This window comes from Leiobunum rupestre, chromosome 8 (assembly GCF_980474605.1).
Source record: "Leiobunum rupestre chromosome 8, qqLeiRupe1.1.hap1, whole genome shotgun sequence".
Taxonomy (NCBI): domain Eukaryota; kingdom Metazoa; phylum Arthropoda; class Arachnida; order Opiliones; family Sclerosomatidae; genus Leiobunum; species Leiobunum rupestre.
The window spans coordinates 25,236,500-25,254,320 of record NC_143391.1 but is presented as its reverse complement, the minus strand read 5'-3'; the positions used below and the strand labels follow the sequence as shown (position 1 = coordinate 25,254,320).

The following is a 17,821-nucleotide window of genomic DNA, read 5'->3' as shown; positions in this document are numbered from 1 at the left end:
TGTTTTTGTTTTGTAATTTAAATCTATAAGCTTATCCAAGAAACACTAAAAATATATCGAAATTCGCGAAATATTTAAAACACTAGTTCACTGTCTTTGCCAATTTGACCGCCAAATAAGAAAAAACAAAAATTAACCGTCATGGCCTCCTAAAGGTTGACCAATATTAATTTAGTGCACTACTCCTCTAATGTTTATTTCACTTCTAACAGCGCGAATAAAAGACCTAGTTAAAATAATTCTGCAAAAAGCAGCGAAAACCCCTAGTAAGTCCCACTCAAAACATATCGCGGGCAAGGATATAGGAACGTTTGAAAAGTAGGAAGGGACAAGGGAACTCAAGCCTTCGGTACGGGGAGGGCGAGCCATAGAACTGGAAATATTTTGTTTTTAAAGTATAAAACACTCCAGATTTAATAATTATTTTTGAGTTTTGGGAAAATTTTACGTGCCATGTGATAATTTACACGGAAATAGGGTCTAGTTCAAAAACTTTCAAGTGTCATTTTAAACCAAGGGGCTAGCCACTTCTGTAAATTCTGTACACCGAGTACAGAGAGTACAGCCTTTGGTAGTACGGAGTACAGGGCACTCTTTTTAGTACAGTCAAAGCTACAGGCTTGTGCACCGATTACGCGTATAGTCAGGGCCGTGCTTAGGGGGAGGCGAGCAGGGCGGTCGCCCTGGGCTGCTAAAATTTTACCATAGGGATGTATATACCGGAGGGCCGCTACACTCAGGTTCGCCCATGCATTTCGCCCAGGGCCGAGAGACCTCTAAGTACGGCCCTGCGTATAGTGATCAACAAAAGCAATAATTATTCAAAACTAAAAACTTAACGGAAATTACGGGAAGTGTTCACTTTTCTTTAGGGTTACCTTTTCTTCACTAAACATTTTATATCTGTTATTCGTTGTTGTGGGATGTAGTTCGGGTTAAAATTAAAATTAAAATGAACTCTCATTGGGAGAGCTTATTTTGGAGAATGCTCTAACATCTAACTGAAAAAGCGATGGAGTTTTTTTTTTATAGTCTACGGACCGACTAAAAGTTTCCGCGAACGAACTGATTTTAGGGAATAAAACTCTGCGTGCAGTTTACTTTAAACTTAACAATTTATTTACAACAATTTCCTTAACATAAGGGCTCCCACCAAAATCTTTAAAAAAATAGGGAAAATAGGGACTTTTTGCAATAAAAATTGGGTGAAATAGGGACCAAATGTTTCAAAATAGGTACCAAATAGGGAAGAATGTAAAACAAAAAATTATCTTTCTTTGAACTAAATTCCAAAACTTGAAATTTATATTTTCTTGAATTTTACAACCTAACAGGGAGGTTCCGTTGGTCATACATAGAGCTCGGGGAAACGGATAAATTAACCGCCATAATTTCAATTAATCATAAAAAATTCGATTAACTGTTTATTTCTGGATACTATTTTCGACTATTAAAGAAATAGAAATAAGTTTTTATTCGGGTAATTTTCGGATATGGATATAAAAAAAAATTAACAGAAAATTTCTTATCCGAACGCCGAGCCCTAGTCATACAATTTAATAATGTTACCAAGCTTGTGGCGCTACCTTATGTACTGTGTTCGAACTATTTTATTGTTAATCCTCAGATTTGACTATTTTGTAAACAGTCCTTGAGCCGATAGTATAAAAATATTTTAAGCCTATGATGGTTGATCTTTTTGGGTGGTGGCGCCATCTAGTGGTCAGACCTGGACAACTTTTATAGAGCTTGTCACTACTTTCCGATCAGAGTATTTTTATATTTTAGAAATTTTATAGTCACATAATGGATTTAACATTTTTATTTTTACTTATTTTAAAAACATTTAGCATTTTTAAACCTAAAAAAGACCTAATTTTTTATACACACATTTTAAATTAAAGAAGGATAAATCTTGGATAGTCTTACATTTTTATTTATTAATATGCCTAAACAATTAGTCATTTTTAAAAAAAATATTCAACATTTATAACCGAAAAAAATCATTTTATTGTACTTTAGGCAGTTACACACTCTCCGAGCGAGAAAAAAACCCGAATAATGTCCAGGTCTACGTAGACACTAGGAGTGCTGCCGTTGCGGCGAACGATTCGACGTTCCTATCTATATAGCGTAGCTTTATTAGTCTATGGGCACTATGACGATAAGCGCTCATCAAGCGAACATCAAGTAAAAACCAATTTTTCCCAGATTTGCGTTACTAAACGTGTCTATGGACTTTTATGTATTTTAGGGACCTGGTGCGACCTGGTGGGAGCCCTGTAGTATATAAACTTTGCTCATTTGGAGCTGAACTAAAAGTCACTTTCTTAGCCGACTAAAATTTGGTTTTTAAGGATACCCCTCGATGATCGAAAAGAACCCCTTTCCTCCACGCGTCACGATGGTCCAGAAACAAGCCAAAAGAAAATTGTACAAAACCACTCGCGACATACCCATAAATACAATATTACCAACTAGAAATTATTGAATTACTATTTTATATAGTTGCTAAATTAAAATCCCTCTAAATAATAATTCTAAATCAAATACCAAATTAATTACATTACAGAAATTAATTGGCATTAAGAATTAAATAAAAATTTGTGATTTTTCGCGAAAGTTTCATACATTCGTCAATTCAAAGATTTAAACTAATCCAAAAAGGGTCAATTACAATAGATCATCCTTTAAGAAATATTTTGCGAGGGCAATGCCGAGGGGATGATCACTCCCCGTAATCGGTGTACAGGCCTGTAGCTTTGACTTTACTAAAATGATTACGTAAATGATTACAGATTTAGTACTACCAAAGGCTGTACTCATTTTTGTACTCCCGTAATCGGTGTACAGATTTTTAGGAAGTGGTTAGCCCCTCGGGCAATGCTACCTCTCCGGTTCTTACGCTCTTCCTAAAATGCAACTAACGTTTATGGTTTGTCCGATGAAGTAAATCATAGCGAAATAAATACCAAGGGTTGTAAGTTCTATTAGAATACGAAATGACCCGCTTAGTTGCTACCTTTCCTAATGGCGTATTTCAGATGAGGATAAAACGTCACCGGCTAGTTTGGCAGGGAGGGTTTTAGTATCGGACGGGAAAGAAGATTATGAGAAGCCACTATGACTAACAAGGAGACGACCCGAGGTGTAACACACCGATTTGGTTCAAACTCGGGGGTTTGGTAGACCTTCGTGTAACTTGAAACACCCTAAAGGGAAATGTCTCCATAGGCAACCGTTTTGCCATGGCAACCAAAAATGTTTTTCACAACACAAAATGAAAATTTTCCCATAGAAAATAACATGGGAATCTGACCAATATTAATTTTTGAAAATGCTAAAAATAGAAAATATAAATAAGAAGTTGATTATAATCTTTACAGGGGTACCCTTACACTTGGTCAGATTCCCATGTTATATTCAATAGGAAAATTTCCATTTTGTATTGTCAAAAACATTTTTGGTTGCCATGTCAAAACGGTTGCCTATGGAGACATTTCCCTTTAGGGTGTTTCAAGTTACATGAAGGTCTACCAAACCCCCGAGTTTGAACCAAAACGGTGCGTTTCACATCGGGTCGTCTCCTTGTAAGTGACAAAAGACAAGCCACGAGTTTGTTTTTGAAAAATAGTCGATAAATATCGTTCTATAATGTAGTCGAGAGGATCTTTTTTTAAAAAAGTGTTAGTTGTTTGAATTTATTTCAGCTCTTAAATTTTTAGAATAACCAAAGATTTTAGATATAACGTTTTCAAAATCAAACCTGAGAATTCAGTTGTTCTAGCTGACCCAAGCCTAAATGATCACTCTGTTTGTGTTATATAGATTAATATAAAAATATATCTTTGGCTAAAGTAACGATTTCTACTAGTAGTTTTTATTTGGGCTCTTGCATTCTGGGGTAGGAAGGATCCACAGCTTTAATCTCGCAATGTCTTACAATGACTAAATCTATAAGAGGTTTTAAATATGTTAAATCTTTTTACTAAAATATATTTAATTGAGATTAAGATTAAAATTAAATTTAAACTAAAGATTAAATTCCGTAATAAAATTAACACATACTTTCATATAGATGTATATACATGGTGTCTACTAATAACGATCCAGAGCTAATAATTAAAAAGCTATTTTTCCTAGGAATTTAATATTTTAAGATCACATAACACGCGCAGGGGGTCATTAGATGATACAAAACTCAATGACCTTGAACCATTAGAGACTCGGTTCCAATTTCCAAATAGCAAGGTGCGCGCCATCGCATTTTATGCCCAATTGGCTCTGAACCGATATAAATTGGCTAAGAAAATAAAATACAAATTTAAACTTAGTCGGTAGCTGTTGTGGATTATTTTCATAATAACGCTTCACCTCTGCGCGGTTATTTTTCATTCGGTAACCGATGCAGATTTTAGCTCTCCCAACTTAAAACCTAAATTTAAAGAAAATCACAAAAAAAATTAAATGAGTTTTCTACAAAATATACATAAGCAGTAAATCGTGCCGCGAAAAGCTATTCGCAGTTCATATACGCCCTTTGAAATTCCCTTAAAGGCGTAATAAATTGAAACAATAGTTTTCTAGGATATAAAAAAATAATATTTTTAAATAAAATGTATGTTTTATATGATAAAACCGAAATATTTGTTTGGTATTCCGATAATTAATAAAAAAATCAAATAATGAAATAGAGTAGCACAAGTTTCAAACCTCGACGTACCGATGAGAATTAAAGCGCAAATATTAGATTCCGAAGATTCGAGCTAGAGATGAGTCGGGCTTTTTGGGCTCGACGACCTGAGCCCGGGTTGGGTCGAGCAGAAAAAACATTTTTAACAAAACAAATCGGGTCGGGTAAGGTCGGGCTAATTTTGAATCGGGTTCGGTTTTTTATTTTATAGAAAATAATAGGGGTGGGTAGGGTCGTGTGGGGTCGGGCTCCTTTTAAATCGGTCGACCCGACCCGACCCGATAACATTTTAAAGGGAATATAGCCTGCAAAGCAATATTTATGGAAGATCCCTTCCATTTTTCAAATTTCACTGTACAGTGGCGAAAAACATTTTTAAAGCCAAAGGTAAGAGCTTGGAGGAGAGAAGGGGTTCCTGGAGGGGAAAATATGAAAACCATAGCTCGGGACGTTTTTTTTTGGTCGGACTCTCGTTAAATGCTGCCAACATTGAGGGGAATTTGGAACTATATAATTATTTTTTTCCTATTTGACCTTGACCGACAACACAGATCGCAACTAGCAAGATTTTTAGGATGTTGATCGGAATGTTTTATACAGTTTTTGATAACGTTATAAACTTAAAATGGAAGATGAAATATTTTTAAAGTCGGTTGTTTCTCAAGAACATAATTACATCTGTATTTCCATTTTTGTTTACTTCAAATTAAAAAAAACTGGTCTCTCATCACGCTTAACATCAATAGCCTCAATTGGTTTTTGAGATGGATATGGAGATGGATTTTTGGGTTTTCTTGGGTTGGGCCTCGTTTTTCAATGAAATGCAAATTGCAAACATGATGTTTTTTTAAAGTTGATGCAGTAATGGAGTTTCGGTTAATACTAAAAATCCATTTTTGGGTGAGCTCTAACTTAGCATTTCTCTTTCCGCGTTTAGGTACTGGATAAAAAGTTATATTCTTGTGAAATCTTGAATCACTTCTACAATCTATATAACAACAGTACTTTCCCATAATAATGAATTAATTGTAAAAGTTTTAATATTTAAACTAACGCGTATAAGACCGTTGGGCATTCCTAAGCCTTGTGTGATCTAAAAACGTCTTCCAAAAAGGAACCCCTTATCTCCTCCAAGGTAAGATCGGCCAGAGCTGCAAACGTTGGTGTTCCACACCCAATACCTGAGGTTATATTCCCTTTAATATCGGAATTTTTGGGAAGCTAATAGTTTTTACTTTTAATTCGTTTTCACAAAACCTACAAAGCTGCGATAGTGATTCAGCCGCTAAACTCGCTGCCTTTGTTTATATTAGTCTTAGTTTTACTTAGGTTTCCGGAGTCGTGGCTGGTCTAAGATTTCAGATTTATTAATAGACCCGTATAAATACAACTGTTCTGAAACAGAGCGGCTCACCACCGTATGTGGGCGCACGATCAAAAAAACAAACACCAAATTTTTAGTCGGAAAATTACAGAAATTTAAAACTTAGAATTAAAAACTAAAGACAAAAACAATTATAGTAATGGTGATAGTCAGGAGTTATACGTATGGCAGTTGGCACTTTTTGGAAGCTTTTGCGTTTAGTCTTGGCGTTTTGGTCTAACAGATAAGCGTTTTAGGTGCATTGCGATGATTTTTCTCGTAAATATAATAGGCCTTTCCATAAATTCGCTACGAATGCGCACCTTGTTCTTGAGATTGTACAGCCAAACCTATGGACGAATTCATTAGCTCTCTTTAGTGGGGGAGCTGGAAAAGCATTGCAGAAGTCGGGAAAAAACAGTAAACAAGAAAGCTAGGTTAATTTATAGAAAACTTATTGAAAGTATTGACAATGGTAAGGATTAAGTGATACTTCAGAAATTCAAAATATCAATTAGTAAATTTGGTATGATGAATATTGCGTAAAAATAAGGATGATGTGCTAAAAGAGTATTTAATCTGACATATTATGTAAGCCTTTTATTACTGCAATATAACTGATCAAATAATTGGCGTTTATCTACGTCCACAATTTAAACACCGTAAACGTTTTGATAATAACATTACGAAGTTACAATCTCCTAGTGTATAACTAGTATAGGGAGCACATATTAGATAAATTTAAGGGGTATTGGTCACCATTATATTCAATTGGCCCAGACCAAGAAGAACAAATTTAAATGGTTTGACTTTGTAGAATCTCACATTTGTTCATAAATACTATTCGAATAATTGAAGGGCGTAAATGGTTTTATTTCTCATATTGTAATTCGTTTTTCATTTCAGAAATGTTTCGCGACTTATTAACTCCGATTTTGGTTTTCTACGACTTAGAGTCTTTAAAACTTTTGTTGTGTTGGTTGGTTTTTTCTAGTCGGGTCGTATGGAACGTCAAACCGAACAAAATTGAATTTCGTTTGCGCGCTTCGAGTCTATTTCGCGAGCTTCGAGTTACTTTATTTATAATCCTTTCACATAGCAGAATTAAGGTAAAAAACTATTCGTCCCACTTTTTTTTTATTCTCTCTACAGACAATTTTCTATTTTTAGTTAATTTAACCGTATTATAACTTTTCTAATTAGTTTAAATAATAATTATTTAAACAATTCAAAACCCCAACAAAATCAATAAAAATTAAAAAAAGGCGACGTTTTCGATAAATTTTTTCCTATGGACCAAATAATTCAACCAAATACCGCCAAATGAAAGCCTAGTATTTGTCAGATGGTAAATAACATTATATAAAATGGGATAAGTGGTATACAATTATATATAACGTTATGAAATAGCTTTAATCCCGAGGGGCAGTTCACTGGAGCCTCTTTTGAGCGCAGAATTAATCGGATTAATTTTTTTCCCCATTTTATATCATGTTATTTACCATCTGACAAATACTAGGCTTTCATTTGGCGGTATTTGGTTGAATTATTTGGTCCATAGGAAAAATTTATCGAAAACGTCGCGTTTTTTTAATTTTTATTGATTTTGTAGGGGTTAAACTAATTAGAAAAGTTATAATACGGTTAAATTAACTAAAAATAGAAAATTGTCTGTATAGAGAATCAAAAAAAGTGGGTAACGGTCAGATAATGCCGACCTCTAGGTGGGACGAATAGTTTTTTACCTTAATTCTGCTATGTGAAAGGATTAAAAATAAAGTAACTCGAAGCTCGCGAAATACACTCGAAGCTCGCGAAATTGACTCGAAGCTCACGAAATTGACTCGAAGCTCGCGAAATTGACTCGAAGCTCGCGAAATTGACTCGAAGCTCGCGAAATTGACTCGAAGCTCGCGAAATAGACTCGAAGCTCGCGAAATAGACTCGAAGCTCGCGAAATAGACTCGAAGCTCGCGAAATAGACTCGAAGCTCGCGAAATAGACTCGAAGCTCGCGAAATAGACTCGAAGCTCGCGAAATAGACTCGAAGCTCGCGAAATAGACTCGAAGCTCGCGAAATAGACTCGAAGCTCGCGAAATAGACTCGAAGCTCGCGAAATAGACTCGAAGCTCGCGAAATAGACTCGAAGCTCGCGAAATAGACTCGAAGCGCGCGAAATAGACTCGAAGCTCGCGAAATAGACTCGAAGCGCGCGAAATAGACTCGAAGCTCGCGAAATAGACTCGAAGCTCGCGAAATAGACTCGAAGCTCGCGAAATAGACTCGAAGCTCGCGAAATAGACTCGAAGCTCGCGAAATAGACTCGAAGCTCGCGAAATAGACTCGAAGCTCGCGAAATAGACTCGAAGCTCGCGAAATAGACTCGAAGCTCGCGAAATAGACTCGAAGCTCGCGAAATAGACTCGAAGCGCGCGAAATAGACTCGAAGCTCGCGAAATAGACACGAAGCGCGCGAAATAGACTCGAAGCGCGCAAACGAAATTCGATTTTGTCCGGTTTGGCGTTCCATAGGGTCGGGTCGGGGCTGGCCGTATAAAATTGGTTTTAAAATTTTTCTGCCCGAGAGATTTTAATTTTTTCCGGCTGGGTCAGGTAGGGCAATTTTTATTTATTTATTTTTTTGGGTCGGGCCGGGCAGGTCAAAATTTATTTAGTTTTTTTTTCGGGTAAGGTCGGGTCGGGCTTCGAAAATAGTCAGTCCGACTCGTTTCTAATTCGCGCCGATATGCGATTACAAAGTCGAAAACAAATATAATCTTATTAAATAAAGTTTATCATAAGGCAAACTACAAATAAATATAAAATTAATATATAAGCAGATGGTTAATGACTGTAAGTCTATGGGAGGAAAACTATTTGTACATGAAAAGATTCCAAGAAATTCCCCGAAACCCTTCCCAAAATTGCAACAAAATCACCAATTTTCTACATAATTAATGTTTATCTATGGATCCGACCTCGAGACGGGTAAATTAAGGCTTTATAGCGTATATACCCTTCCGATAATTGAAGTGAGATAGCACATTTATAAAAGAAACGCGGAACTACGTAAAAACACCAGTTATCTTTTGCTGTAGAAAATGTGCTAAAATTCCCACATGACCAATACATCTGCCATTGTGAATTATAATAAAATGGGAGATTGGACGCTCCAGGTTTTAGTGTCTCGAACGCTCTATACTGTGTAAGTAACTCCCTAAAAAGTAACGAAATCTTGAGAATTAAAATAAAATTATTATCGTTAAACAGCCAAAATGAAGTTGGTGTTCGCACTAGCGCTTTTCGTCGCTTCAGTCACCGTTTTCGGCAGCACCACTCAAGCTTTACCCATCGATAATGATCTGCGACAACTGGACCTGCTAGCTCATCTAGACGATTTCGAATTTTATGCTGACGAAATTTAGTAAGTAAAACAATAAATGACCTTTATTAATAAACTAAACTAACCGAATTAACTAACTAAAGCGATGAAGACATGATCAAACGTATCAAAGATAAAACAGCCGAGCTTGTTGAGAATGTTTTAAAACGAGTAGAAGCTACTATAGCTATAACCAATAAACCTAAAAAATTACAGGACCAGGTACATTTGTAATATTAAAATTTTCGGTTTTTAAATAGTAATATATGATTTTTTTAGTTGACTACTATAGAGGGCGAGATCGCTGAATTAAGGAAATTGATCAAAGACCCAGCAGATAATGAAGAAGGACTTTTTCATGAGAAGACAAAAAACGAAAAAGCGTTTGTTGTAATTAGGAAGATTCGCAATAATCTTTCAGAATTAGTTGAAAATGTGCGCAAGACGTTTGAACCAGTTTCTGAACCACCCGTCGTCGAAGATTTCTACGCTAGCTTCGAGCTCCGTGACGCTTTAATTGCCATCAGAGACATCGTTACTCAACCGGCTGGGCTACAAAAATTGAAAGCCTATCTCAACAACTTACAAACGTCTCACCCGGTAAGTAATTACCACTTGGATAACGGATACGTGTTATTTAAGGAATAAAAATGTACCCGTAGACGGTCGCCTTGGTTCGCGGTTACGTTGAAGCTAACAGCGACGAAGCCTTGATTGAAATCCTCAAGGAATTTTTCAGCGGATTCGACGGAATCCACCTAGCCGACTTCCGTTAGTGTTTAGTACTTTATGTTTAGTATTTGTTTTCTATTTGTTATTTTTTTGCCACAGCCGTCACCGATCTGGCTGTACTTTTCCGCTCTGTTCGAGATGAGGTACGACCACTCGCGATTATTTGCTCAAACAATTATCCGAAGTTAGGTTATAAAAGAAAATTTCCTTTCGATCATACAATAGATACTTACTGACGCTGGAATTCAAAAGTTGAGGGACTACGCCAAGAACATCGAAACTAGTCACCCAGTAAGTGTCCTATTCCGAACTTGACATTTTCTCATCACCTAATTAATCATTTCAATGATTTATCCCAGGTGGTTTCTAAGATCAAAACTGCCCTCGAGTCCCGCCCCAAAGAAGCCATCCAGGCCTTCCTCGGAGAACTGTTCTCCGGACTCGGTTAGTATTCACGCCACAGTACCATTCACGCGAAAACAAAGTCAAAATTTTATTGTTAATGTCAATCCCATTTTTTCTCAGGCTATTAAACGTATTTGAACTTGTATCGAATACTAACGTTGTAATAAAATGATGATTAGTGTTTAAAATTTTTTTTTGGTCACTTAATTCTATAAGCTTATCCAAGAATCACTCGTACTGAAAATGTATCGTAATTCGCTAAACATTTAAAACTCTAGTTCAGTCTTAAGGCATATTTAAATTTGGGCTCAAAACTGGATATTACCGCCAGTGGCGTAGCTAGAAAAAGTTGCGCCCGGGGCGAGTGAAAATTTGGCGCCCCGAATATAAGCTTATTTTTTTTGCAAATAATATTTTGGCGCCCCTATACCCTAACATGACGGTGGCGCCCGGGGTGGCCACCCCGTCCGCCCCGCCCTTGCTACGACCCTGATTACCGCATATGGGCGGCTTGCTTTTTTCCATCACCAGTCCTCGTATCTTCGTGAAAAATTGTTTTTTATCAATGGATTTTTTTCTTTGCTCTACAATTTTCTCATTGGAATGTGTTCTCTAGCACCTTCCCCCCTAAAAATAAATTTAAAAAACATGAAAAATGTTTAAATATTTCAGAAAATTTTGATTCTACCCGTTCCCATACTACACATAATAACCTAAAAATTTCCGGAAAATGTTCCGCAAATTGAAAAATTAAAAATTGAAACATAAATTACTTTTTAAGGGTTTTTAATGTTTTTAACTTTTTATCGATATAAAATGTCTAATATTAGTAAACATACTACAAAACATTAATAGTGTTACATTGTTAATCAGTTTAAACTAGTCTAGAGGTTTAGTTTTACTTTAAGATTTGAAAAAAAGAGGCGAAAATGCCGCTTTATTTAAACTTACAAACAATATATTAGACTAATCATGGAATGCAATTTAATTTTTAATTTTTTCTCTTTTGGTCATTGGGTGTAGTACAAATGTTTTTCTATATGCGTTAGTAAATGGCGAGATTCGAACCCGAGCCCTTCTGCACGACAGGTGAGCGTTCAACCACGGAACCACGGATACACGTTACGCTTCACTGAAAATTAGAAACTGTTCCGAGGAGAGGTATATTTTGGCTTGCCAACTTGTTAAAAGATAGACTAATTTACGTGAAAACACATTATTTGTTTGAATTGATTTCAGCCCTTAAATTTTTAGCAGGTTTTCAAAGTCAAACCTAAGAATTCAGGTGTTCTAGCTGACCCAAGCCCAAATGATGCAACGGTTTAAACTCACCTTTCTTGGTACGCAGCGGCCGCGCTAACCGCTGTCATTTAATCGACGACTACGAATTATCGAATGTTAAGAGCTAAGGGTATGCTAAATGACCATGAGATATTACCATGCCAATGGTCATTTATTAAACACTTAAACAAATTCAATATGAAGCAATTTCAATCAACATCGACAATCCCAACCCACATTCATCATCATTCCTCACCCTTATTAAAATAAACCCCGACACGACTACTATACAAAATCATTAAAACGGTACTAGTAAAAACTGATAAAAACTATTTTGCCAAGCCAGCCATGTAAAACGTTTAATAGGCCTTTCTATAAATTAACGTGGCCATATTGCTTACGGTTTTTTGAATTCGTTCATAGGTTTGAAACAAACCCAAGAACAATTTTGGCAGTCGTAGCGAATTTATGGAAAGGCCTATCGTATTTATCACTATTGTCGGTACCGACCGCCGAAGAGTCACCTTCAGAAACGGAATTTGATGAGTTCAGTACAGTTCTCCACAGAGGAAGACTAGACAATTGAAGAAAGCAGTGACGAATGAAGGCTCCGTCAACGAGATAGCTAGTATTCGTGCATAGCGCGACTTACGAGCGAATAACGACTGATTTACTTTTGGTTCAACCGCGAATTCCTGTACATTTGACCCAAAGGTCCAAGACTCAATCTAGGGTTTGAAATTTACGGAACACTGTTGAAGGAGAACTGTCACCAAAACCAAAATTTACAAGGTTTTTGTACAGAAATATAGAAAATATATTAATAATTATGTCCCTGAAATTTTATAGTTAGTGGAAAAGTATTTAAAAAGTTACGCTACTTTTTCCTACACCAAACGGCTTCAAAAATTTCAGAAATCGCAGTTGAACCTACGTGCAGCGCCAAAAGAATGAAGCGGCAAAAAATTTAGAAAGGGCGGCGTGTAAGGCGTATTAAAAACACGATTAACTACAATCTACCAATATTACTAGGTTAAAAAGCCGAGGAGAATGTCGTAGTGGACGACAGTTCCGATCGAAAAACGATGGCGCTGCAGGTAGATTCAACAAAGCGGTTCTGAGATTCTCGAGTGGGGGGAGATAAAACACGAAATTTGGTTGCTCATAACAAATCAAATACTGGCGATATTAACATGAAATTTTTTGTATAACCATTTTCGGACGTCCTCTATCCATTTAAATGGTTTTTAACCAATTTTAGGGTGGTGATAGTTCTCCTTTAAGTTGAGGTTGAAGATTAAATCTCCTGATCGATAGAAAAATAATAATGATACCATTTTCCACAGAGTTCCCTGGTTTTGATGTCAAGGGTCATCCGGGAATCTTGGCTCACGAGTAGGTGACCCAATCACTGACCATGGGTGGAGTTTATACCATCCAATCAAAAAATTGCGAGTAGTTCCAATACAGTTTCAATTGATACTAAGAAATTTTAAAAGTTATTCGGGAAATGGCTTATTCATTATGGCTTGGCAATTACCCCAATCACTAACCCACCAAAATACACTAATAAATTATATAAAAAAGTAAAATCCCCTCACGAGTAAAAATATTCACCCAAAAACCTAAGCATACACTTTCAAAACAAAGTCATCAATTCGTCAACACGAAAGGTAAAACATTTTCCTAGAAAATTTCGGACTTTTGACGATTTGACCATCGGCACGGTATATTTTTGAAGAAAGGATTATAAAAGGTTGGGAGCTCGCTGACGGTCATTAAGTGAGGGAAGGGAGGGAGCACTTAGGAAGGCAACCAACAAAGGCGATTCTTATCTCCGCTAACCGCGGATATAAATTGTTTTATAAGTATCCATGGAAAAATATTCAATTAAAATTTAAACGGAGGAAACACATGGATATCTCCAGGGGTGGATTAATCCCTTTTTCTGCCCTAAGCACTTTAAACATTTTGACCGCCCCCCTCCTGGGCCCCTATGAAATAATGAAAACCATAATAAACAGTAAAATTATATTATAGTTTTGGAAATGACTAACCCTGTATTGAATTTTTGTCAGTCACTCGACTCACTCATAAAAGTTGATAATTAAATCTCCACTAATCGAACTTCAACCTCGAAGACAGTGTTGCCAATGTTTGAGAATATAAATTTCCCCTATTTTCTTAAATTTTGACTATGTAAGTTTGGGAATTGTGTTTAATAGAAACTTATTTGTTGCCCCCAATTCTCTTGTTGCCCTAATCAATTGCTTATCTCGTTTGAAGGGAATATAACCTCAGGTATTTGGTGTGGAACACCAACGTTTGCAGCTCTGGCCGCTCTTGCCTTTGGCTTTAAAAAATTTTGGCGCCACTGTAGAGGGAAACTTGAAAAATTGAAGGGGTCTTCCATAAAGATTTCCTTGCAGGTTATATTCCCTTTAATGGTTAATCCAGCCCTGGATATCTCAGTAAAATGTGTATTAAAAAGGCGTGAGCTTTCGTCTTTCAACCCGCGAGTCTTTGTGAAACTAAAGGATCAATTGACCAGAGTTTTTTTTATCAAACATCCCCACATAACCAACATCGATATCATTAATGTAAACCCCTCTAAGAATTTTCTTTTAAAATAGTTTGCTTCTCGAAATAAAATTTCTTTTCACTCAAATTTTCCAGTTTTAATAACAATACCGCCATCTATCGGTTTAAAAAATTTAGCACTGAATAAGGCAGCGCGTTCTTAAAATTAAGCCCAGTTCACTCTATACAATTAATTGGGCCACTTATATGAAACCAACTAATTGTAAGCAGGACAATTGTACAGTGTGAACAGAAAAGTTGGAACAATGATTACAATTTTTCTGTTCACACTATTCAATTTTCTTGCTGACAATTAGTTGGTTTCAATTAAGTGGCCCAATTAATTGTATAGTGTGAACTGGGCTTCAGTCTCGCGCAAAAGTACCATTTTCGCCAGTTGCGATAAAAGAAAATCGCGTGTCAAAACTATTGAAGTTGGCTTAAGGGCTAGTTTTCACTAGTCCAAAAACGCCACGACGGTTAGCTTCGACGCAAAAAATTCCCGTTAGGCCTAATACAATATTTTTGCGTCCGCCGTCGCCATCGTCCTGTTTCTGTCCTAGTGAAAACCAGCCGTTACTTGTTTTATTTGAATATACTTTTACATTATTGAAACTGGCGAATTGCTCCCGTCGTTGCAATTTTGTCTTGTTTCCCATATATAATCCGTTTTCCAGATCACCCATTTGTATACAGTTTCTACGTTCGTGTATACGTTTACTTAGAGGGCGTTTCGTTTCACCGATATAAGGTTTTTTACTACTATAGCTAAATTTATACATAATACAGCGCTCATTAGTTTTTACCTTGTCTTTTTTAGCCAAATATATTTTAAAAATTCGTTTTAAATTCTTACCTCCTCTACTGACAAGGTTAACATTAAACTTACTTTTCAGGAGTCCATTTACAGTTTCGCTTTTATTTTTAACGTAAGATAGAATAACTAGTGTTGGATTAGAGTTAACAGCAGAATACAGGGCCGGCAGTGGCGGCGCTACGGGGTAGGCCAGGTAGGCCACTGCCTACCTTCAAATTTTGAGGGGCCCCAAATAAGGGGCCCCAAATTGATCTAGAAACGGCCTCAAAATTATCCCGAGAGATAAAATTATTTATAAATAACACAAAAGTTTTCGATATTGTATTTAGACATTTTTGCGGTATCTTCTAGTAAATTAAACCAGTTCTGTTATATTTGGACTCATTTGGTTAGGTTTAATGTTTAATATTTCATCTTGTATAAATAAATATGGTTTAAATATCACACCCGAAACGTTACAGTTTAAAAGCAGTTTCTAATGTTTTACGCCGTAGTTACGACCATAGCTTAATTCTGTTTCGTAGGGTACTCCACCGCACCGAAAATATTATATTTTCCAAGTTTCAGAATTCTGGCAAAATTGACCTCGGTGAGAAATCCCATTGCTGGTAGTAGACGAATTTTCAAAAAGAGGAAATAGGCGGATCTCATCAGAGATAATTTAAATTCTCTCTGATCTCATTAATTCCTTAGATAAAATGTATAATGAAAAAGTGATATTTGAGTCTTTCATTGTAAAATTTGTTCCAGACACCAAGTACAATAAAAGTTTTTTATTGAAGCATTTCGTTGAAAAAAACTTAAGGGGGGGGGGGGTCGTGGCCCATTTATTTGGCTTGCCTACCCTGACGAAAATCCCTAGCGCCGCCACTGAGGGCCGGACTACTCAATAGGCCTACTAGGCCTGGGCCTAGGGCACCAGGCCTACAAGGGGCACCAAGAGGTTTCGATAACATTTAAAGTACAAAAATTTTATCATTTACTTTTTACAAAATATTTTTGGAACACATTTGTAATTGGAACCATTCTTCTAATCCTAATGGTTCTCGAGATAAATTTTGAATGACCTTGAAGACCTGGATCAAGGTCATTGAAATTTTCATTTGTTCCGCTGCCCACTCTATGTAACCGGAAAATTTCAAATTCTTGCCTAAAACACATTCTTAGTAATTGGCTCTGTATCGTTTTTGAGTTAATAACACCCTGTATAGATAAACACTTTCCCTAAATCGTGTCACAAAAAGGTATTCGCAGTTCGTATACGCATTTTGAAATACCCTTCAGGCTCAATAAATGGAAACAATAGTTTTCAATAAAATAAAATACTATTGTTAAGTAAAATTAATGTTTTATATTAAAAAATAGATATTTTGGCTTGGTATTTACGAAATTTAAAAAAAAAATCCCAAGTTTTAAAATAATCAAATATAGAAGCGGAAGTTTGAAACCTCGACGTACCAACGAGAATTGAAGATGAGGTACGACCACTCGTGATTATTTGCTCAAACAATTATCCGTAGTTAAGTTATAAAAGAAAATTTCCGTTCGATTATACCGTAGAATACTTACTGAGGCTGGAATACGCCAAGAACATCGAAACTAGTCACCCAGTAAGTGTCCTATTCTGAACTTAAAATCGCATCATCACCTAATTAATCATTTCAGTGATTTATCCCAGGTGGTTTCTAAGATCAAAACCGCCCTCGAAACCCGTCCCGACCTTCCTCGGAGAACTGTTCTCCGGACTCGGTTAGTATTCACGCCACAGTACCATTCACGCGAAAACAAAACTTCATTGTTAATGTGTGTATACGTGCAATTTGTGAGTTTGTATTGTGTGGTGACGTATGCTGAAGTGTTCGTAGGTGTTATGGTGTACGTGGGTGGGTAGTTTGAGTGTTAGTACGTATGTTAGGGTTCTTGAGTTTCTACTCTCCGTTATTGACTATTGAGACGGACCGAGCGCTAAGGGTTACGTTAAACATCTTATTGCAAATTTACGAAATATCGGGTAGATTTTAAACCCGGACCCTCCTGCTTGGCAGGCGAGTGTTCTACCACAGAACCATCGACACATATTAAGCAGAATTTAAAATTAGAAATTCAGCTTAGGCGGATATTAATAGATAAAAGAGTTTTACATTTTGGTTCTTATTTAAATAAATAAATAATTTCGTAGAGGACCACAAATGTTGCCACTTGTCTATTAAACAAAACCGAATGAAATAGGGCCCTCCTGCTTGTCAAGCGAGTGCTCTGCCACCGAACCACCGACACGATGTTTATAGGTACAACTTTGGGGAAAGTCCGTCTTTCTTTACGTTTTTATGAACTTATTAATTATTTTTATGAACTTATAAATTTAAGTTCATAAGTTTATATTCTGTAAGATTTTTATTATTTATAATTAAATTTAATTAATTAAAATTAATTGATAATACGTTTGCGGCCAGGAACAGAACTCAAGTCTTAGTTTTAGTAGGCGGATATTTTGACCATGTTTTACTGCTAAGTTATTGACATTTACGTCAGACAGTTGATAATACGCTACAACGATATTTAGACAA

General features: G+C 36.3%; 1 protein-coding gene and 1 long non-coding RNA gene across 2 annotated transcripts; both read left to right on the top strand.

The window, feature by feature from the left end:
• The first annotated feature begins 9,213 nt into the window (after positions 1-9,213).
• LOC149932880 (uncharacterized) lies at positions 9,214-10,764 on the top strand. The gene is made up of 9 exons (XM_090155577.1): positions 9,214-9,262; positions 9,328-9,481; positions 9,544-9,661; positions 9,719-10,039; positions 10,102-10,210; positions 10,271-10,314; positions 10,397-10,462; positions 10,531-10,615; positions 10,697-10,764. The coding sequence occupies exons 2-9, from the start codon at positions 9,333-9,335 to the stop codon at positions 10,702-10,704; spliced, it is 900 nt and encodes a 299-aa protein (XP_090011703.1). The 5' UTR covers positions 9,214-9,262; positions 9,328-9,332; the 3' UTR covers positions 10,705-10,764.
• A 6,063-nt stretch (positions 10,765-16,827) lies between these two features.
• LOC149932879 (uncharacterized) lies at positions 16,828-16,971 on the top strand. The gene is made up of 2 exons (XR_016472806.1): positions 16,828-16,864; positions 16,933-16,971. It is a non-coding gene; the product is annotated as an uncharacterized LOC149932879 (long non-coding RNA).
• The last annotated feature ends 850 nt before the right edge of the window (positions 16,972-17,821 follow it).